Source organism: Corvus moneduloides, chromosome 11, assembly GCF_009650955.1.
Source record: "Corvus moneduloides isolate bCorMon1 chromosome 11, bCorMon1.pri, whole genome shotgun sequence".
Taxonomy (NCBI): domain Eukaryota; kingdom Metazoa; phylum Chordata; class Aves; order Passeriformes; family Corvidae; genus Corvus; species Corvus moneduloides.
In genome coordinates this window covers 18,290,306-18,313,179 of record NC_045486.1, presented here as the reverse complement: position 1 = coordinate 18,313,179, position 22,874 = coordinate 18,290,306, and the positions used below count along the sequence as shown (strand labels likewise).

The following is a 22,874-nucleotide window of genomic DNA, read 5'->3' as shown; positions in this document are numbered from 1 at the left end:
TTAGCAAGACACAGAAAGATAAGAAATCAGCAGATAGGTAACTGACTTTCATCCCCCTGCCCAAAAATGGTTCCACAAGCAGATGTATTTAAAATGAATTCTACAGCTCAGACTTACTTTGTTGTTATTCTGATCCTCTGCAAGTCATTTTCTCTTCAGCAGGAACACCTGGAGTAGAGGAAAACAGAGTTGGTGTCTTGGTTTATCTTGTTAAAAATAAAGCTTGTGCAAGCGTTCTATCATTCTGTTTTTCCTCAACTTCAGCTAGAGGAAGAGGAGAGAGTAAAACTGAAGGTATATCACCCAAAGAGTATACTGTTATTTAAAAGCAACAACAATAAAAAACTAGTAATGATAGCACAATCCTATTCATTTATTAAAAAATAAAAAAACCCAACAAAAACCAAACCCCAGAATTAAGACCAAGTAATGTCTAAATCAAGTTCTTTTTAGATTACTGAAATTAAGCTCTCAATACATGTCTCTACAAATATAGGCAGTGGAAACAGAGCTCCAGAAATTACAAGGAGAGGTTTTAAACTAAACAAGCAATTTTGGTTTTACTCTGTCTTATCAGAGTATCTCTCTTTAAACAAAAAGAAATAAAACCATTCTTAAAAGCAAGAACTAACTTTTCTTTAGGGCTCGACTACAAAGACAAACATTATGTTACCATTCCCACTAGAGGGAGAAAAAGAATAATCCCAAACATAAATAATAGTACCTTCAGCGATTTGAGCATCAAACCCATCCACAATTTCCCCACTTTGGTACATAATTAACAAAACACAACTTCTCAGAGAAACAAAAAGAACACCTTCAAGCAGCACCTCAAAACTAAAATGATGCAAACTCAGCTTCCTTCTGAGACTGCCCCTTTTCTGCGCACCTGAGCTGACCAGATGCAGCTGTTCCCACCTGCTGATTCCATAGGGATCAGCTGCTGCCCCTTTAGCACAGCTGGGAACAATGACCCTCAGGGCTTTCTAATTGGGCCTTGCTGGCTCGCCACAGGCTGTGCATGGATAAAGAAAATTACACCCTAGTAATAATCTAATTTTCCTGCGTGTAATGCGAAATACGGAAATGAACAAGAGAAATCAGAATTCTCTGACAGAATTGGAAATTTGTCGTACTAACACAGTGGTTTTCACTTAAAAGACCATCAAGGGATTTGTAAACTGATTTATAGAAATGAAAATAATTTGTAACCCTGTTTTTAAAATGTGCTGCAAGACTATGGTCTAGGGTCCACTGAAAAGGTTTATCAACATAGCTGTAACCTCACACCCACCTGAGTTATACGGAGCTGGAAACTCCATTTCCAGTCCACCTTTAAAAACAGGCAAAATATGATTACAAAGGCAAGTTAGTGGAGGTTCAGCGCAGGAGTTTTGCAAATATTGCACTTTTATCTGGTAGAGGTCCCAGGTTACCAAGGGCAGTTGTGCCTGTGGCCGGCAGTGCCACGGCGGCACGGGAAGGGTCACGGCCGCGCTCCCAGCCCCGGTGTGACGCCATCGTGCCCGGGATGAAGCCAGGGCCCCGCGCGGGGTGTGACGTCATCGGCCCAACCCTCACAGCGACGTCACCGCTCGAAGCCTGACGTCACCGCCTTTCCCTCACACCGCTGAGGGGACGAGCCTTCCCGCCTCCCTCCCTCCCAATAAACAAGGAGCTTGCATGTCGGCTACCAACGACCAATCGCGAGGGCGCTTACAGCCGGCTCTGGCACCGCCGCCACTTCATTGGCTGTGCGGGGAAAGCTGCCCGGTGGTGATTGGCGGGTGGCGCGGCGCGCGGGGGGGGGCGCGGCCGGGGCGGTCCCGCGGCGTGTGGGCCCCGCGGGTCCCGATCCCGCCATGGCGGCGCTGCCCGGGCCGCGCAAGCGGAGCGGCCCCGCGCTCTGCGGGGAGAGCGGGGCTGCGGCCGCCCCGCCGGCGCTCCGGAACGGCCTTCCCCCGCACAAGCGCCCCAAGAGCGCCGTGACCGGGTTCGTGGACCCCTTCGGGGACAGTGATGACTTCACGGCGGACGACCTGGAGCAGATCGACATCCTGGCCTCGCAGGCGCTGTCGCAGGATCCGCCCGCGGGACACGCGTGGGGAGCCCCGGAGCTGCCCCGGGACGAGCGGCAAGGTCGGTCTGTCCCGGCGGCTGCCTAGCACTGCCCCGCTGCTGCGAAAGGGTTTGGTGTCCCTTTAGGAATCGCAGAATGGCCTGGGTTGCAAGGGACCTTAAAGCTCGTCCAGTCCCACCCCCTGCCGCGGGCAGGGACACCTTCCACTACTCCAGGTTGCTCCAAGCCTCGTCCAACCTGGCCTTGGACACTTCCAGGGATCCAAGGGCAACCACAGCTTCTCTGGGCAGCCTGTGGCAGGGCCTCCCCATCCTCACAGGGAAGATTTCTTCTAATATCTAACCTAAATCTCCGTCAGTGTGAAGCTCCTCCCTCTTGCCCTGTCACTACATGCTCTTGTAAATAGATTTGCTCCATCTTTCCTGTAAGTTCCCTTAGGAGACTTGCTCCTGCCTGTCCCCCTAGCCACCAGCACCCGACGGTGGTAGCCCCGGTGTCAGAGGGATGGTTGGGATTCAGAGGAATAACGAGAATAACAATCCCAGCAGGCACATTGCATTGATCTCACGGCACCAGGAGCCCCCGGTGTGTGGGGAGGTAATGCCAGCCTGGGACGAGGGTGCTGCATGTTAAACCTGCCACATAAAAAAGCCTAGTTTCCTAAACTTTTAACATGCTTTAGGTGTCATATTCTGGTAGCATGTTGGCTTTCAGAATTCTTCCCTTTAATTTCCACTACTAAATGCATAGCATGCCTTGTATTAACAGCTGACTTTCAGGTTTACTTTGAAAGAAACAAAAGCAGGGGTTCTTCATAATGAAGCTTAGAGAGCTTGAATAATCTAAGTGTGTTTCAGCAACCCTCACATCTGTCATCTCACCAGGGGAACAAGTTTTCAGTGAACCCTTGTTTGTCCATTAATTAAAGTTATCTCAGAAGAAATGCTTGCCTTTGCTGTGGGTCATCTTGCTGGTTTTCTGTGGTTAGAAATTTGAAGTAGGGGGGTTCTTCTTTTGTAAGAATTGATGCACAACCACCAGCAAAGTTCCTGTGGTGATTAGATGAGGCAGTTTATGTGTTTGTAATGACAGTAAAATCCTAAGATATTCAGATGTATGCAATGACAAATAACAAAACCTTGGTGTTGAGTCACCAGTGATGTAAGTACATCATCTGTGCTTCAGATTTTGGCTTTTCCCTGCAGCAGGAAGCAGAGCAGAAGATGGTCTGATGAGAGATGCATTCCAGCTTGAAGTGCTGCAGACACAGCATGAAGAAGTCAAACAGAAGGTTGGCAATATCCTCCTCTCTCCTCTGAATATCACATTTTTGATAGGACTAACTGAAAGGTGGGAGTAAATCCAGATCCAAGCATTTAATTCTAATCAAGCTGATCAATAATGTTTATGATCCAGGGGTGTGTTAAAACCATTATACTAGGAAAAGCTCTAGTAATATTAAAGAGTGAGAGCAATATTTTATTTCTTGGTCATTTCAGATTAGCAAAAGCTAATTTTTCAGTTTTATTTGCTCCCTATCAAATAATTTCACTGCCTGTCAGTCAGTCAGCTGGAGTTGTTTTGTTCAACTTAAAAGCTTTGAAGACCTGACATGACTTTTAAGTGACTTTATGTTACTTTACCTTCTGGTGGTTCTTTATGGAAAGAGATACTCTGTTTCCCTTTCTCATCCTTCCCTCCCTTCTCTGCATTTTTCCCAGCTCTGTTATATCCACCTTTATCAGGGAATCTCCTATGTGTACACCATGTTAAACCATAATTTTACAGTTGTAGAGAAGTGTCCTTCTGCTTTTTTCTTCTTGCTTTTCTGAGTAACTTCTTTATTATCCCTCCAAAGTCTTGTCTCTGAGTGGTGGTGGCTGCTCAGGAAGTATTAGAGACTCAGTACGTCCTGAAGATACTGTCTGGGGGTGGTACCTTGTCTCAGGACAGAGTGCTTGTTGGCTGTCCTGATGGATGCAATAGTATAATTAAATTATCAGTTATCATCCAAAGAGTGAATAAATTACTGATGTGTGTGACTAGAACACTTAAAAAAAATGTAATTGCAGAGAAGGGGAAAGAGAAGGATGGTCTTGTCATTTTTAATTAAAGAAAACAGTATCTGAGTTTGATTTCATCAGAGAAAGATTAGAGGCAACATGTGTAGAATTTATGAACTGGGTTACCAGGAGTATTTTTCTCCCTAGAAATTACAAATACACCTAATTTTCAACCACATACTGATGCAAAGACATACTTTTGGCTATATCCATCCTTTAATGCAATTCCTCTGTTTGCAGCTGAAAGAAATGCAGGATGAAATTCTTGCTAAAAATGGAGAAATTAAAATTCTGCGTGACTCAATGCAGCAGATGGAGTATGCTATGGAGGAACAGAAAAGATCATACCTGCTACTGGAGCAGCAAAAATCTCAGTTTTTAAGTGAAAAAGAAAAAGAGTTCTCCAAAAAGGTTTGTAAATATGTCAGTTACCTGCAGATCACGTGCAGAAGCTGATTTATGACTTAATGATGTCACACACCATTTAATCAAAGAACATGTGTGTGAAATTTCCACAGTGCATGCTTTTATTTTCTTACCTAGAAGAAAGCATTTGTAAGAACTCGCTGAGGGTTTTCCCTGCCAAAATAAAGGAGTGAAATTCAGGTGGTAGAGGTTTTCATTCACTTGTTGCTTTTTCAAAGCCATCCCAACAGCATTGCAGTTGAAATGTATTTTACAGTGGGGAAAAGTGACAGAACATGCTTTGTGGCTCTGATCAGATTGCTATTCCTGTTGCAGTCATCTTTGTGCAAGCCCTGAAGAGGACAGTGGCTGCTTTTGTCCAGTTGGCTCTGCAGTTACAGCCTCACTGTAGCCATGCTCTGCGTGGCACTTGCTCTGTCTTAGCCACTCACAAAAGCTTCTTGCCTGAACTCCTGGCACTTGGTTCTCAGCTGGTGTTAATTGGACTAATGTTCATAAAAATGGCCATCTTGTGCAGAGTTCACAGTAAGCAGATAGTGATCTCGAGCTCTTATGGTAACTCAGTTGCTCTGCAGTTGCACCGCCTCTGAATGGTAACAGTAAAACTGTCCTGAACTCCTCTTTCAGTTACAGTCCTTGCACTCAGAGCTGCAGTTCAAGGATGCAGAAATGAATGAATTAAGAACACGACTTCAGAACTGTGAAAGAAATAAACACCTTTCTCAGGCAGTTCCAACAACAAGGTAGGGAGGGTTGGAAAAGGAATTTGTGTTCATTTTTGCAATACATAGTGCTTAAACTATTGACGAGGTTTTCTTTCTTCGTGTAACTCTAGCTCTGTTGTCTTTAAAATATACAACCAAAAAAGTCTGATGACATCTATGGAATTTTTTCAAAAAGAGCCTTCCTTGTATCTGTGACAGAAATTCAGAGCTATAGTGAAGTATCTTTAAAACATCAGTGCAAAGAAAACACATTGTTTAATAAAATAATTACAAAAGAAATACTGATTAGTCTTTTTATCTTAGCCCTAAAAAGAATATTGCAGTACAAGTGAAATCAGAAGGATGTTCTCCACAGCCTGGAAGAAGATCTTTTCCTACAAAGGAATCCTTCAATGCTGAAACGTCCACTAGGCCATCGTGTTCTTCAGGAAATTTTATGGCCCCAACTACTTCCATCAAAGAAGGTAAACCCATGTACAGCTTGCAACATTTTTAGCTGCATGTGAACATTCTGCCTCAGAGAAGGATTTTGGTGCTGTGTGAGTCAACAGTTGCAGTCAGTTCACAGTTATTTGTTTTATTTTGGTTTTGCTTAAATTTTTTTCTACTTTAAATCAACTGGAGTTAAATAGCCATGACTGAAATTTGCATGAAGATCATTTTACTTCACACCTTAGTACCATTTGCCAAGACGTCAATGATGAAGTGGCCAGTGGCTGCAATAAAAAACTTCATTGTGTGATGAACTAAAACATCCAAATTGTTCATCTGTCTTTTCTCATTGAATAAAGAATAGGAAATAATTTGCCTATTTCTTGGTCTGCTAGTCAGCTAATGCATTTTTTGTATTCTTGTTCTGGCTTTAAAGCTGACCTTTTTGGGGATTGGATTTTAAATGGTACATATTTAGCCATATTGAAAGAAGCAACTGAAACAATGTACTCATTTCCTCTTTTATATGTAGGGCAGTAATTCTCACAAAATTGTATCTTGAAATTCATTGAGTAAAGCTTAGGAAATCAGTATCTGCATGTATTTGAAGATTGCTATAATATGAAACAAAAATAGTGATTTTTTTTTTTTATAGCAATGGGAAAGAATAAATGGAAGCAATGTGGTATCATCAACTAATCCTTACTTGCAGTCACAAAAAATCTGAGGTGTTGCTGTCAGTTACACTGTTCATTCTGAAAATATGGGCAGTAGGAACTCCAGCAAAAAGAAGAATGCAGTAGCCTTAAAGCATTAGTATTGCTACTGTTTGTAATGGTAACAACACTCAATATGCCTATTTGTTTGAAAAAATACATTTGTTTACTTTTCTTCTGAACCTTGCAAGGCTTTTGGCCTTAGTTTGTCTGGTAATTATGACATATAGAGATGATTAAAAAATTATCTATTTCTGTGGCTAAGTGTGTGTAAAGGCTGTATGCAGATCTATGTTCTCACAATCCCTGTTTGTTTCAGACAGTAAGATAACACCTCCTGAAGTTTCATCCCTGAAGCAGCACAAAGCAACAGGAAAAAACGGTTCCTACAACTCTGTCCCCAAACGAAATACACAAGGTAACTTAATTCTGTTAATGCAGAAATCAAACCAGGGAAAGCGTATTTAAAAAAAAACAAAGCACTATAATAAGCATTTTCAACAGTCCTTCAGGGTACTATCTTAGTGACAGTTGGCAGTGGAATTTTATCACATAATTTCAATGTCTGGAATGGAAAATGGAGGGCAAGCTACCAGAACAGCTGGGATATGTGATCACTTGGCTCAAGCTAGTTTGCTAATATGGGATCATAATTAAAATACCTCTAAATATAATTTGGTTTATATTTAAGTATCTTAAATTCTTGTTAAGAAAGAAGATTCATAATGAAAGAAACATTTTGGGGTTGAGAGCACTCTAAAGAAGGCTGATCTTTTGAAATACTAGTTTTTTGTTGTTGATGATGGCAAAGCTACTCCAACGAAAACGCTGTATCCTTCCAGGTTCTATCTTGCTGAATGCACTGATGAAGCAGCCCATTGTCCCTGGGTCATTTCTAGGACTCTGCCACCTTCTCAGTAGCAACTCTGAGCCTCTACCTGGGGCTGTGTTGCCGCCCAACTCTTTGGATATGTAAGTTTTATTTTCTTTGTTAAACTGTATCTGCCATGTTCAAGTACAGTGGCATTCTCTGTACTAAGAAACACTTGGTCATGCAGGACAGCTCATTCCCTGTGGTAAATCCTGCTCTGCTTAGGCCATTTAATGCAAAATTTGGAACATCGTTCTGCATCTTCGATTATCACAGATACTAAACAGTGGAACATCACAAAGAGATAAATTAGGTTAATTATCTATTAGGGGAAGGCACAGAACTAAACCTGGGAGTAGCTGTTAGCAGCTTGCATTGCAATGAGGGAAGCACAGAAATATGATCATGAGTTAAGGGGGAAGAAAATGTTGAAAATGTGATTAGAAGTTGGTTTTGTATCTTCGGAATAGAAACTGTGTTCAATTTGTAATGTACAATTTGAGTGCAATTTTCCAAGATGTATTTATATTTCCTGGTAAAGCATTTTAAATATGAATATTGGATATGAATTATAACAGCTTTTCACTTTACAGAATTAGGCTGTAGCTCCTGAAATACCTTTGCTTTTCTGATAGGTTATTTTATTAGTAATGAAACCTAGAATGCTTCGAAATGGCTCTTCCATGCAGGCATCAAGGAGCAGGATGATGTTTTTCCCCCTTTTTTTCTCTTTTGGAAACAGACATCGCTCAGTACTCCGTCCTTTCCATTATTCAATTCATAATATGGATAACTCAGATTTCAACTCTGTTCTCTGCCTTTTCTTGTGAAGCATGTCCCTTTTACTTTTATTTGGACAGGAAGCCCACGCAAGTCCCCAGCAGCAGGACAACTCAAGAAGGAATCGCTCCTCTTGTATCCCTGCAAGAAGCTCAAAAACTGGCCATAACAGGACTGAACTTGATTGCTCTGGATGAAGGATTATCTGAAGGAGGCCCAGCAGAAGGCCAGGGAGGGTTCCTTCCCCTCACACAGAGCAGGATCCGAGGTGCTGTGCATCTCCTGCCCCTGGTGGAGCACCACGTTGGTGCCTTCTGCCAAGCAGAGCAGCTTGGGGACACATCCGGGAATGGAGCTTGTGGGACCCATCCAGCTGCTGCTTCCAGAGCCAGCACAAACACAGTGTCAAGCAAGGAGGACTTCAGGTTGTCTCTTGAAGAAATGACTCTTGTATCACTGGGGATCCTTTATTATTTGGTGTTCTACAGCTGGGATGTTGTCCACACACTGCTGTCTGCTGAAGTGGAAAAAAGTTCTGCTGCTGAAGAGATTTCCAAGATGGACAAAAATGTGTCGTGTGACAATCAGTGTGACAATAAAGAAGAGAGCAGGACACAAGGAGGGCTTCCTGCAGCTCCACAGGATCCTCCCAATAATGATCGAGCTCAACATTCTTTGTTTAAAAAGCTGCTTCAGATTTTAGCTTTTTCTGCTGCAAGGGGCTCCCAGACTGACAATATCCTGAGCCAAAGCCTAAAGGTTTTGGTGAAATTAGCTGAAAATTCAACTATGGACTTGTTAATAAAGTAAGTCAGTAATAGCTTGAAAATTATTTCAGAGTCTGCTGTTTAGCAGTTTTCATTCTCTGTTGAAACTCATCTGGGCAGATTTCAGTAGAAGTTGTGCCATGTATGAGAGAAATCACATCTCAGATCACCTTTGAGAAGCAGCTGAGGATCTTTCTACTGCCTTTTCTGTTGAAAAAGCCATTGTAGTTAATGAGTGTAATAATCATCCCTGATCAGTAACAAGGTTTGCTGATGATGTTCGTATGAAGCAGATGCTGTTGCCACATTAAAAGTGAGGAAGCTTCTTAAGGCCAGATGCAGATCAGAGTATTTATAACATTCATTCTGGGGTTTTTTTGGGAGGTACATAAGGAAGGAAAGCATAGGATCTCATTCTGGCAGATGAAACTGTTAGTGTGAGCTGCAGACTGACTGCCAAAAGTAACTGTTTTTCAGCATGCTTGGTATTTATGATGGATGATTTGAGATCAGGAATGTTCTGAATAGCTAAAAAAGCACACATTATGATGCTGTCTACAAAAAACAGTGTATTTTCAACTTGTAACTGCACTTCCTATTCCTAACTAAGTTTTGTTTTGAAGTTTCCAGCACTTACTGAGTAGCCAGATACTGCAGCGCTGTCTGTGTCCCGAGACCCCTCTGCCTGCTGTGCTTCTGACTGTGAGACTCCTGTGTGCTCTTGCTCAGCACCACGTGTTGGTTGCTCAGCTCTGTTCTCATTCAGGTAAAAGACTGCAGGACACAGAGAACTGTTACCATGACTAAAAGCAATGTGAACAGGCCTTGCTCCAAGGTGCTGAAACCCCAGAAGGCAAAAAGCTATGTTACCTGAAAACTTGTTTTCTGGTTATGACTTGGAGAGTATTTGTCTTGGGGTATCTGTCTACAAGCAGTGCTTTTGATAGCCACTTTAAAATCACTTTCTAGATTGTGTATTTAAGGCTGATGAGGGAAGAAGGGGCTTTTGAGGAGTTTTGAAGTTAAATTTGTCTGTCTCATGGCACTGTTGATTTTAGGGATTTCAGTTGTTCTGCATGACAAATGGCCTCTGTTCACTTCCTTATGAATGAACCAGGACAAGATTGCCACAAAGGCAAAGAGGAAGTTTAGGGATACCAATTCCTCAGCACTGCTGAAGATGTGTGAAGTAAAGCAAGAAGCTGGGCCTGTACCACAAGTCCTAGGATAGCACTCAAAATGTTTTCTTGCCTGATAGAATTAATCTTTGTCATGAAAAAGTGGCTGGTTGGGAAAAGAACAAAGTTCTCTCTGTTTCAGACACTTGCCTTCTCCTTGCACTCTACACGTACATAACATCAAGACCAGATAAATCAGCATCTGAAATGCTCTGGCTTCAGCTGGAGCAAGAGGTAACCACGGCTGACTGTCCATGTGCTCTTTCCTTTTCCTTCCAGTTGGGGGAGTGGGAGGAGCAGGACAACACACAAATTGAATGAAAACAAGTTCTTTCTCTAGCTGAAATACAAAACTGCAAGTATGGGCTTGCAGTAAGGGATTACATTGATTTTTAAAAGGACCTGCTTGAAACTGAATCAGTAACTACCCTTAAAGAGAGCACTGGTCATAATAGTCTTTTAAGTGACTGAAAAAACCAAGGAAGATCCTAGGATGGCTGCAGATGTTCAGCACTAAGCTTTATTTTGCTTTTAGATCAATAGAAGAGTAAAAAGAAGCAAGATGTGTGTTTCCTTTTGATTGTATTTATTACATCTAAAAGGCATTCTGTAGTGATTTAGGATTTATATTCCTGGTATTCAATGGAAATGCTAACTTGCCGTCTAACAGTCATGGTTATACACAGAAAGAATAGCTTTTAAACCTAATTTGTGTTGTTTGTACAGACAGAGCTGACTTATTTGAGGTTCTATTTGCTCTACTTCCCTCATTTTAAAGAATTTTGAACCATTTCCATTGTGCCCCTACCTGCCTCGTTATATTAAGTGTAAACACATCATTTGTAGGCAGTGAATTAAAGGCCACTGACCTTGTCAGCCTCGCTCATCAGAAAGTTGAGAAGGTTTCTGTGCAAAGCAAATTCTGTGTGTGTAAAGTGATACAGGGGAAAAAAACTTGTACAATTTTGAAGGTAAATGAGATCATCAGTTACAAAAAAAAAACCAAACCCCTGAACAATTTTTGAAACCAGCAATGCATTATCATTTCTACCTCTTCTTAGCTGCAACTCACACAACTCACTCTAACACAGCCTGTGTTTGTAACAGACAGTCAGGCTCCTGACACGCTGCATGTGGTGCTCCAGACCAGCAGTTTTATTTCCTGGCACAGACTGTCAGTGCAACCTCGAGGTACGTTCACCACAGCCCCCACTTTAGCCTGCTGAGAACTTCAGACTTCTCAATGCTGAAATTGCTTTTTGCCCCTTTTATTTTTTTTGCTGTAGTGGAACAGAAGTGTCCTGTACTTTAGAGGATGCCACCTTCTAGGAAGCTTGCTTTGGCTTGCTAGAAAAATTCTGAAATTTGAAAGTCTGAAGAGATGAAGCACTAAAGTTCATACTGAAATAAGTTTTCTGCTCCTGTATTTTTACTTTGTGTATTGAGGCACTGTTTTTCTTCTTGCAGGTGGTTAAGGCACTAATTGTAATGTTGCACAGACAGTGGATGAAGATTAGAAGATCTGAGACCAGCTTGTGTGCACATAAGGAACGAGTTATTCAGTTTTTACGGGATGCTGTTTTACTCTTGCACAGCCTGTCTCAGAAAGATAAACTGTTCCATGAACACTGTTTGGAAGTTCTCCATCAGTATGACCAAGCCATGCCAGGCATAAGGGCCATTCTCAAAAAGACTCAAAAACTGAGTGCCTCTGAAGGTAAAAATCAGTCAAATGTTGGCTTTTTTCCATGTTGCAGAAATAAAAATTTCATTTCTGTCACTTTTCTCTTTTAACAAGTACCACAGCTGGTTGTTGGTTAGATCTCTGGAGGCAGTTTAGATTAGATAGCAGGAAAAATTCTTCCCTGTGAGGGTGGGGAGGCCCTGGCACAGGGTGCCCAGAGAAGCTGTGGCTGCCCCATCCCTGGAAGGGTTCAAGGCCAGGTTGGACAGGGCTTGGAGCAACCTGGGGTAGTGGCAGCTGTCCCTAAAAAAGGCATTAAAGAAAAGAGGGGGAGAAGTTTGTGTGACAAAACACAAATCTAAAGACCTGTTTGCATGACACATTCAAAAATGGTATTTGCTGTAGTCTTCTACTAGTATGTTTTAAAGTGCAGATACCAGCTATAATTATACTGTATCACATAGACAAAAAATCATTCTCTGAAACATTATTATGTTTTGTGCAGAGCTGATTTTGGATGAACTGTATCCTCCTGAGCCAGAAGACCAAGGAATGGACTCCAGCTAGCCAAAATCAAAGAGCAAAAATCTGTCCTTCCTCATCTGAATCATCACTGCCAATGTAAATGTGAACTTTAAATCATCCTTCTAAGTGATAATTGTAGGTTGCACTCAAACACAGCACAGCTCAGACACATTTCTTTGTTGTAATTATTTCAGTGCCATCTAAATGTAGCTGAAAGCAAAAGAACTTCGATGAGAGAGTGATACTGCTGTGCAAACCCACTCAATGGCTTATGACTGGTTCTGGTTATGAATTTCATCCTGTATGAATTTGCTGTGAATGAAATGGAAATTCCTCTCTACTCTCCATTTGACTGGGACTACAGCTGAATTTAAGATGCTGAATGTGCCCAGGTGTTTGGCATCAGAACACACTTGTTTCTTTTGTACCACTTTCTTGTGTGACTTCCAGAATTTTCGTATTGTTTGTATTAGTAAACAATTAATGGTGATTTTAAAAACCCTTCTAGAAATAACTTAAGAGTTGGCAGTTCATTACAGGGCTTTGGATTTCTTGCTGAGGATGAACCTGAGTTCACTCAATTTCATGAATCTGCTGAAAATGTAATTACTGAGGTGCCAGAACAAAAAATACTAGTACTTATATTCTATAATTCACCTTAAAAGAGTAAGATGGTAGTGTTGATGGTAGAGTTCATCCTAGGCAATAGAAGGATATTTAAATGTTTGCAGAATGACTGGGGTTTTTGGTCATAATGAAGATGAAGGAGCGTCTCATTCCTAGGATTCTGCACCAAAGACTGGAGGAAGAGCTGTTGCCCCACCCTTTGAAGCGTGTATGATCCTCACTGTCACACTGGGCTGTAGGTCATCAGCTGAGCCTTAGACCCTAAAAAGGGAAATGAGAGTGTTACTAAAATGAGCCCACAGGTTTGTGTTTTTAGATGGGAGAGCTTTTTTCAACAGGGACTTGGTTAAGAATGAGCCTGGATCAACGTACCAGGAGGACAAGAGACTGTACTAGAGTGGGAAGGAAGCCCTTGGAAAATTGGGCAACACTCAGTTCTCTGGTCATGCCCAAAGAGGCTGTGGCCTGCCCTGGAGCAAAGAGCCCCATTCCAGCGTGCTCAGCAAGCTCCTGGCTTGGCCCTTGCTTTGGAAGAGAACTTGCCCAGAAATGCCTATGCAGGAAGAACCAGGATGATAATCCAGCATCTCCCAAGAGCCAAAGCTCCTTCCTCCCCCCAGCCTGGGCTCAGCCTCCTCCTCTCCTGAGCAGCAGCTGGGCCAGGCAGGGCCAGGTCGGTGCTGGGAAACACAAGCTGCCAACTGCTCCTCTCAGTAACAGGTTTCAAGTCCCTTGTAGCATCTGGAAAACTGCCGTTTTCCTGCTGAGATGCACCAAGGAAGGATGCACAGGCACAGAGCAGCAAAGCCCTTCGAGTCTGTGTGCTTGCATGGTCATGACCCTGGAACTGCCGCCAGGGCCCTGGACAAGACATGCTGGAGGTTGGTGTGGCAAAAAACATTTGATTCGTCAATGTAAAGCAAATAAGCAAATAAACAAAGCACACCCCCCCCCCCCAAAAAAAAAAAAAAGAAAAACAACCACCAAACAGCATTTCCTGGTCTTCAGGATTTAAAAGAAGAGCCGGAAAGTGGATGTAAGAACTCTTTCCTTCCTCAAAACCAAAATAAACATTAAGGTAATTCTTTAAGAGCAGCCCAATGAACAGGAGCTGTGGTGAAGCAGAATCTGGCTGTGAGCCTGCTGTGAGGGGCAACCTTAGAGCTGTCCTAACAAAGAGAGGACAGTCACAGTATCTCAAATATCCCAAAACGAACTGATCTGCCATCACCTTTCAACCATTCCCACCACTTTATTTCTCTAAACAATTTGAGTTCATAGAGATAAGAGACATTTAACCCGTTTCAGCAAACAGACCAAATGAACTGTTAAGAAGAGTTTGGACAAAAACCAGTTAAGGAATCCCAAAGTGTTGGAACAATCCTGTTATAAAAAGTTGTTTAAAAAAAATTCCTGGCTTCATCTAAAGGGTGTGTGTATGGCAACTTGGAAAAAGGGAGAAGGGGATTATTGCTAAACTTTATATAAACAGAAGAGTTATCTGTGGAAAAAACTGGTAGGAAAACTCCTAACTGTTCCCTCCTGGCTCTGCATCCCCTCCCATCCACCCCCTCTAACAGACAACACCCAAGAATGTACATTTACATTCTCACTGAGTTTTCCCCCACCTCTGGACTTTAAAGGAGTACAACTCAGGCTCCTCTATACACCAAACAGACCCAAAACCCTACACTTCCACTGGCAGGAATTACAGTAACAGCACAGTATTGTGAAATTAAACCATAGCTATTAAAATTGAAGGCATTTTCTGTGACTGAAAAATTCACATTCCTAAGTAAAAATGAGGCTGTACTCCTAAAGAGAAAAGGCAGAAAGAAATATACTTACAGAACCACCATAATTCAATATTTATTAAGACATTTACAGTGACCAATCTTGTCAGGATTAAAATTGTTCTGACCTTCAGTAATTCTCCCCTTTTTACATTCTCCTGGAATTTTTCTCAGGATTAAAAAGATCCAATCATGTATGCAACAGCTGGTTGTCCCTGATCATCAGTTCTTCACTCCCTGAAGAATTCCCAGCACAGCAGCTTTTCCACAGCCAGTTTCCATTTCCCCAACATGTTAAAGATAAGCTGTGCCTCCGCATTAAGTGAGAAAAGCAATTTACTCTGCCATCAAGCACAGTCACAGGACTGAACAATGAAGTATTGAGCAAAGGAAAGGCACTAGGCATGTTCTACACACGATTATCACATTCCTCAGCAGCAGCCACCCATGCTTTCTTGCCCGTGGGGCAACCAGAGTTTCCCCTTGGCTGAAAGCTGAGCTCACCAGAGCTGCTTTTTCCTGCTCATTGAGCTGAATTCCTACACCTTCCAGAATCATTGACTTGGTGAAGGTTGGAAAGGGCCTCTGCAGCTCATCCAGCCCAGAGGTGAAACAAACTCCCACAGAGAAGCCAAACAACAGCTTTGTGTCATGTCAGGCCTCAAAACCCTGTTTTTTAAACCAAACTGACATAGGTGAAGGTGGCAAATAAAAAATACCTCATCCTGTAGCACACAACATCCCTGACCTGAGCTGGGTTTATTCATATTAATCCCACCAGTGTGAGCTACTACTTAAAAGCCTGTGCTAAACAATTAGAACAGAATCATCCTAACCACTGAATGTTTTTGTTACAGTCTGCAATATTATTTATGGCTGTAATGGCCAAATGGTTACAGTTAAGGTCAAAGGCAGCAGTTCTGCCTGCACAGACTGTGAGTTATCTACTGTGAATGTAACAGCAAATGCAAACTTCCATTTCCACTGTAAATTGTTAAAAAATATACATTGTTGATTGTAATTTAGCAGACTGAAAAGATGATCTATGAGCTCTATAAAGATCTACAAACCCACTGTGGCTGAAGTTTATCAAAGTGCTTCCAAGAGCAAGGGCCAGCACCTTCAGAGTCTGAAACGTGACTGCCAGCACTGCTGAGCACAGACTAATCTGAGAACTTAGTCCTGAAGAGTTCAGTGCAATAGCTGCTCAAAGGCTAACCTGCTTTTGAAAACACCCAGAGGAAATAGCCAGTTTGTTTTCATATATGGTCAGAATATAATAAACAATGCCTGTAGAGTGTCTTAACAGAGGTAACACAAACAGTCATGTTTTAGTCTATGCATTAATCATGTTGTAGGTTGGTGTTTTGAGAATGAACAATTTGTTTTGCTCAAGAACCTTCACAGCACAGCTGAGCTGCAACCCCTCAGCAGGGGCAAGGTATGATCAGAGAGTGAACCAGAGCTCCCACTGCAGGAGCAAGACGTGTTAGAATGAAAAGGCTCCAGTAGCTGATTTTAAAGTTATTTTGACTGCAGTAAGGGAAATGGGATTACCAGAGGTTATTTTATAATGGTTTGTAATAGCCCTGAGCGGGGGCTGCCTTTGCAGAGGAGACAATTCCATCAGTGCAGGAGCCTGAGCTCTTGCAAGGATAAAGTAACATTTTCTTCAGTTTTCTCTCACCTCTGACAGGTCTAACTCATGCACTTTTTTCCCCTCCTATATGGCTGACTGAACAGCTGTAAATCTGACCAGGCTCCTATAGCACAGGCTGCAGAAACAACTAGATGAGGTCAAATAATAACCAGAGGGAAAAAAATAGGCCCCAAACCACTGGCTAAAGCAAACCTGGTGAGTTACTACAAGTGCTGAGATACAATACTGAGTTTCCATGCTTGGAAAAAATAAAATGGGCAAGAATTGCTTGTTTGACAATAATTGCTTAAGTTTTTCCCTCCTGTGTGTCCAGCTCTTCCCACACAACCCTGCCAGAGATTTTAAATGCATGCCAAGTTTTGTTCTGGAAAAATTCACACTACCATCAACAACTGCTGATTAAATACCATGAAAACATAACCAGCAATATTCCTCACCTGAACCTGGACTCTCAACTTTTCATTTCAGCAGTTTGCTCTCCAATGCAATGTTTTGCTGCAATAAAGGGTGAAGGTACCTTTGAAACCCTATGTACTCCTTAAGAGAATCTGCAGGTTTTAATCAAAACCCAGGTTCTGCTCCTCAGCCCCATGTGCAGAGAGAGCGGAAGGCACACAGCTTTCCTCTGAGCACTTCGCTGCCTGTCACTTCTCAAACTCAGCCATACTGCACAGGTGCACCTGCTAAAAGTCATGGGAAAAGAGAAACAGATGAACTAAAAAGGAGTGCCAACACAATCATCACAAATAACTGCAATTTTCCTGGTCTCATTTCTAGCACAAATATTAATTACAAGTTTTCTAGATTCAGGCTTTTAGGAGCATGCACTTTGTCTGCTGCCCCCAGTCAACTAAGAGAAAATGTGAAATAAAAATGGAAGTGAAATTATCTATATGCATCTCCAACACATTATCAGCCTGCAGCTGAGACTTCAACAAATTCAAGAACACTACAAAACTACCCAATTATTGTGGGGTTTTGATTGGGTGTTTGTGGGGGTTTTTAAATTTCTGTGTTTCTCCCTTTGTTTTTTCTTTTAAATGCTACATTAGAACGTAGCTGGCAATTCAAGGTAATAATGGTGGTACACTAAACATCAATTCCCTGCTGCATGGTGTCGCATAAAGAGTATTCTTGACCTGCTCAAAGAAAATATTTTCAGGTGAAAGTGAATGCAAACTTTCTAAAGCATTTTTTTAAAACTAGAAAATACACAAACACATCAGCAAAAACATTTTCACACAGAGTAGAAAGCATCACTTACCTCATGTTGAATTGCTCAAGTTATGAGTGAGGCATAATACTCAACACACAAGTCTAAACAGGCTGAGAAGATATTAAACTTTAATGAAATTACAGACTTCCTTGCAATCAATCCTTTTGGATTTGGCTTGGCAACATCCTGTCAGAGGATCATTCAGGAGCTTACACTGTCCTTGCTTTATGTTGTGACCTGTGATTTTGGTTAGGCTTCAGTCTCCACCACCAAAAGTGATATCCATGATACAAGGTGACTTAAAGTACACTCAGTAACATGAGCTGTCAAACACAATGAAGTAAAATGTAGCTTTGCAGATACACCCCTAAATAATACTCAAAATGAGGCTAAGAAAACCAAGTTGACAGAATGTACTTCAAACACTGCCTTTATTACAAAGGTGCATAGAGTTTATGCCATTTGGTTTGAATACTTATGTTTAACCTACAAACAACATACAAAGCAAGGTTACAGTATGTAACAAAAGCAACAATGATTATCTAGTAAATTCAATATTCTACTGTCTTTAATTTCACAGAACATTTCTGAAACAAAGGCACTTACAGAATTTAAAAAAAAAAAAGATATATCAACATTTAAAGTCTTAGCTCCCTCCCCCTCCCTACAGCACTGTGGAGAACAAATGACGTGAAGACAGCAGCTACTGGGACTGACTCATCAGCAGTGCTTAAACTCAAAACTTATGGATCATCTCCACCTTTTCTGTAATCATCCCATTCTCTTCAGTATTTGAAAACAAGCTTCAACAAGGCTGCAGGGCAAGAGCCAAATAAAATCTGGTCCTACACCTCATTGTTAATGATGATTAATGCACTAACAATAAGAAAATATCTGATTAATTGTGAACTGGATAATTTTCTCTTCTTCCAGTAAGTTTCGTAACTGAATTAGTGCTGCTAAAGCAGTCCCTTGTATATTAATGATTGATCTCTTCACTTGTATATAGTTACCATTTGCACATGTCCACTGAAGGAAAGATGTTCATCTTCAGACTCCTTAACCCTACCCCTCATCTCCCACCACCACACAGAGCAGTGGCAACTCAGGACCATCTATTTGGTCTGTACAACTTCCACACCAAAACCTCACATCTGGGAATGTCTTTTTATTGCTGCCACTCTACTTTCCTCCTATGTCCTCAAGGATGACTGAGCCAACCTGCCATGAAATTGCAGATTTCCCTCTCACAACCCAAACACAACACACTGTGACTGCCACCAACTGCTCCCTCTGTCACACCAGGTGGGGGACAGGAAGAGCAGGGCACAGTAACAACCTCAGGAAGCCCCACACTGGACACTGCACCTGTGCTCTCCCTGGCCTGGCTCCACCCAGTCTAACAAAGGTCCTGGAACAATCTCTGCCCAATTTCTCCATGAATAAACACCAGGGGTAGGATTTATAGCAAGGGATTTATTTCTGCAGTTACTCAGTGCCCTCCCACACAGAAACATTCTGGATTTCTAAGGCAACACTTCCTCCTCCATACAGGAGACACCATCCTTTTTGGTTGTTCCCATGTAACACCTAACAGTGTAGTGAAGTTCTGCCCAATTTCTCAGCTGACAGGCAGGAAAGAGGAGGAATACACAGACACAGGATACATGGATACATGCTCTATGAGTGCTTCTTGGCACTTTTCATGCTATTAACTTCAACACTCAAAGAGTACGTAACACAGGGGCACAGGCTATCATGAACCCCAATGTAAAAACTTGTCTACAAGTTTCTTCTGAAATGCCCTGAAAACTTCCTTAAAAAAAAAGAATTGGAATAATCCAGAAATAGACTAAAAAAAATCAGGAACAGGAACAAGGCTGCCTTTGACAGCAGCAATTTCCATCCACTCTGTGAGGTAAAACAATGCCACCAAATAATATATACCCCAAATGCAGAATCACAGGACAAACAGCTCAATGGCCTCTCTAAAAAAAGTATTATCAGTGTAAAAGATATGTTAAAATTATTTCACTGATTATGTCACAGTGATACATACAAATAACTACATAGTTCTATGACGAATAAAAACAAATTGCATTTCAATGTTGGAAAAGACAGAATTGTTGAGGACAGTGAAAAAAAAAACCTCCTTGTTTGAGCAATAGAAGATTCATAAAGCCTAAAACCTCAGCAGTGGTAATAGTCATGAGGATATCTCAAGATGTTTCATGACTGAAAGCATCACCTTCTTAAAAATACATTACCTGGCTGTGACCAAATCCTTCCTTTCCCTGACTTCTCATTCTCTGCTCAGCTTTATGGGAATGTTGAAGACAAAAGGGAGGTTTAATCCCCACTGGGTCCCCTCACCCAGCATATCGTTATACCAAAGCTGACTGGGTTTATAAAGGTCTGTAATTCTTAGGTTTCTGCCACCTACAGTTCCCACTAGAGACAGTGGAAAACCCCGAGCTTTTGAAAACCCCAATCTTCTGCTGACATCCCATCTCTCCTGTAAAATAAATTCCTTCCCTGTGATGAGGCAGGACTGAATGCTGCCAAGGTACTCCTGCTTAACATGTGATTAAGGGGCTGATTTTAATTCCAAACTCATCAACAACAGATGGCTGAAGCAAGCTTGGCCAATAATACCTGAACAAGAAATACTCATCCAATAATTTTTATGAAGAATTTTCAGGTTTTCAGCTTTTGATCTATTTGGTCCATTAAGTGGCAGAGAGTTTGTTAATTTCTAGCTGTAACACCCAATGCAGGCACAGTTTATAAGCCTTAAAATTGGGACACAAAACAAGGAAATTACCAACTCGTGCTATTTAGAACTAGTTCAAAGACAACTAGACATGGTTTGCTACCCTTTACTAAAGGTAAAGGTGTTGCAAAAAAGGAAAATTCCCTTTTGAATGGTAAATGAAATGTATTAAATGCTATCTTACCTAACAATAGTAGCTTCAAAACAGCCAGAACTTACATAATATATATCAGGTAGTTGCTTAGAGGTTATGTTTTTACATTTTAATACTGTGCAAAAGATTGCTACAGCTTTGGGTATTTGACAATGCTCAGATTAGACCATTGCACAGCAAATGTTATCGTGGTGCTGCATTTCTGAAATACCCCTTCTTCGCACTTTTCTCATTGTATCTAGAGCAAAATCTCTTTTTGTATTTGCTTGAGGTATAAATTAACTTCTGCAAGAAAAATACTCCTTCCTTGGAGCATTAAAAAAAAGAAGATACTGAACTGATTTTCACTCTACTTGAACAAAAGGTTGTTGTCTTCCAGAAAAATATAGTACAGGTGCATGGTGTAAACAGAACAAATTATATTTTGAAAAGTTTTGTACGCAGAAGCACAGTAGAAGAGCTTTTCAATAGATGGGCTTCTGAGGATCCATGTAAGCAGGGTTGTAAGGGGGCTGGGTGGGGTAAGGGGCTCCAGCACCAGCTGCAAAAGCAAAACACAAGAAAAATCAGATTTGTAGAATGTACATTCTGAATTCTACAGATAAAATGGCAACTTCTGTTTTGAGCACACAGTTAAGAGGTTCAACTAAAGCCAGTATCTTAATTGGACTTGAAAACAGCTCGTGCTCACTCATGAAACACCTGCATTTCAGAAGTAAGATCACAAAAACCTTTGTTCTTGTTGGCTTTGGGGCTTTTTTGATGCTGAGTGTACATGAGCAGCCTTCAGGAGAGAACCTAGTCTAAAGAAAAGGAACAGATCTAGTCCAAAAAAAGAGCCAGTGGAAGTCAGGGGTGCACAAACAACAGGATATACCTGATAGTGTGCTGAGAAAAAATAAACCACTGGGCAAAAGAAAAAGTGCTAGAGGAATCATCTTAGGATTCCTCCAGAGAAAATGCTTTCCTGCTAAGTGTCAGAGAATTAATTAAGGAAGTAAAATAGAAGTGAGAAAGTATCCCATCACTACTGAGCACGTGAAAGAGTTTTTGACTTATATACCAGACGTGTATCCCTTGGAAGAGATCCTTATTTTCTACTGTTCTGAGAAAAGCTGCTCTCAAGTGGCATCTTCATTTTCAGGTCTGTCAAGCAGCACAAGCTTGTTCAAGTAGCACCTGATCAGATCCCTGGAAAGTGCAAGTGTGGTTATCTTCTGCTGATCTTGTAAAGTGAGTGGGTTTGGCTCCTGTGGCAGAGCAGGTATTCTCCCCTGGCATGCGACCTAATTAAGAGCCTGCTCCTTGGTTAACAGACAGGAGAAATGAAGAAAAGAACTCTCACTCTGAGGCATTTTCAGCTGCCAACATGGAAAGTGCTTTGGTATGTTCCCAGAAAAAAACCCAAAACAACTGTTTTAAGAACTAACAAACCAGCAACAGTCTGAGAAACTAGAGAGTAGGATAAGTTAAATGACTAATTTATTGGCTCCCTCATATGAAAAAGATGAAGCCAAAGCACTTTGGTATAATCTCATAAAACCCAGAGCTTCTTTGGCATTTATAACAGAAAAATAAGAGTCAACAGTCCTGGCAAGTCAGTGTTTTCACACGTGGGGCTGGTTTGCACATTATTAATGTACAATTTCTAACTGGTTTCCAAATGCTTCAGACTGTGAAAAGTCTTTTTCGTATGCGAGTTGTCCTGACAGTTACTTTCTAAGGGCATTATCTACCACTCAGGACTACACTTTCCTTGTTACTTAGAAGGATGAACAGTGAAGTCTGTTAAGAGGGCTTGAAGTTCCTACAGGTAACTGCCTAGTTTTGGCCCCTCTGAGCAGCCAGGAGCCAACTGTTCAGATAACAGCTATTACCAGCAGAAGTGGGAATTAGTCATTGCAACAATAAGGCTGCATGAAAACAATGCTGTTGAAGAAGGAAAGCTGAAGAAAAAAGATTGTGATAATTCTAACTGCAAGTTGTCAACAGACTTCTCTGAAGTTCATCAGATACTTGCTAGTCTACAAAGACAGTGACTAGAAAATACCATCAGTGAAAACACCTTACAGAATCACAGGATGGCCTGAGGGACCTTAAAGATCATCTCCTTCCAACCCCCCTTTGCCATGGGCAGGGACACCTTCCATGAGACCAGGTTGTTCAGAGCTCCATCTAAACTGGCCTCGGACACTTCCAGAGATGTGTCCATAGCTTCTCTGGGCAACCTGTGCCAGGGCCTCACAAACCTCACAGTAAATAATTTTTTCCTAATAATTAATCTAACTTACTGTCTTTTAGTTTGAATCCATTCCCCCTTGTCCTGTCACTACATGCTCTTATAGAGCTTGTATATAGCTCTTATAGAGCTCTTATATAGCTCTTATAGAGCTAGCAAATATTA

General features: G+C 41.5%; 2 protein-coding genes across 10 annotated transcripts in view; one reads left to right on the top strand and one right to left on the bottom strand.

Moving 5' to 3' along the window:
- The first annotated feature begins 1,848 nt into the window (after positions 1-1,848).
- Positions 1,849-14,642, top strand: ATRIP (ATR interacting protein). Of its 3 annotated transcripts, none has more exons than XM_032121279.1 (13): positions 1,849-2,139; positions 3,289-3,371; positions 4,384-4,554; positions 5,197-5,312; positions 5,598-5,758; positions 6,762-6,860; positions 7,285-7,414; positions 8,174-8,899; positions 9,484-9,626; positions 10,181-10,272; positions 11,146-11,229; positions 11,506-11,755; positions 12,228-14,642. In XM_032121279.1, the coding sequence occupies exons 1-13, from the start codon at positions 1,863-1,865 to the stop codon at positions 12,287-12,289; spliced, it is 2,394 nt and encodes a 797-aa protein (XP_031977170.1). In that variant the 5' UTR covers positions 1,849-1,862; the 3' UTR covers positions 12,290-14,642. The 3 variants fall into 3 exon arrangements, with proteins under 3 accessions (XP_031977170.1, XP_031977169.1, XP_031977171.1); XM_032121278.1 differs by having other exon boundaries at positions 3,286-3,371; XM_032121280.1 differs by lacking the exons at positions 10,181-10,272; positions 12,228-14,642 and having other exon boundaries at positions 3,286-3,371; positions 11,506-11,679.
- A 3,313-nt stretch (positions 14,643-17,955) lies between these two features.
- Positions 17,956-22,874, bottom strand: part of SHISA5 (shisa family member 5) — a 30,465-nt gene continuing 25,546 nt past the window's right edge. For all 7 annotated transcript variants that reach the window (XM_032121293.1, XM_032121295.1, XM_032121296.1 and 4 more), the window contains one exon: positions 17,956-21,011. In XM_032121293.1, the coding sequence (XP_031977184.1) occupies positions 20,935-21,011 (77 nt within the window). In that variant the 3' untranslated portion in view covers positions 17,956-20,934. The remainder of the gene's footprint in view (positions 21,012-22,874) is intronic.

Excerpts from the sequence above, each read along its gene's own strand:
- ATRIP (XM_032121278.1), top strand. The coding sequence starts at position 1,863 with ATGGCGGCGCTGCCCGGGCCGCGCAAGCGGAGCGGCCCCGCGCTCTGC. Across the intron at positions 2,140-3,285 it reads GCCCCGGGACGAGCGGCAAG|CAGGAAGCAGAGCAGAAGAT; the intron begins GTCGGTCTGTCC and ends TTTTCCCTGCAG. Across the intron at positions 7,415-8,173 it reads CCGCCCAACTCTTTGGATAT|GAAGCCCACGCAAGTCCCCA; the intron begins GTAAGTTTTATT and ends TTATTTGGACAG.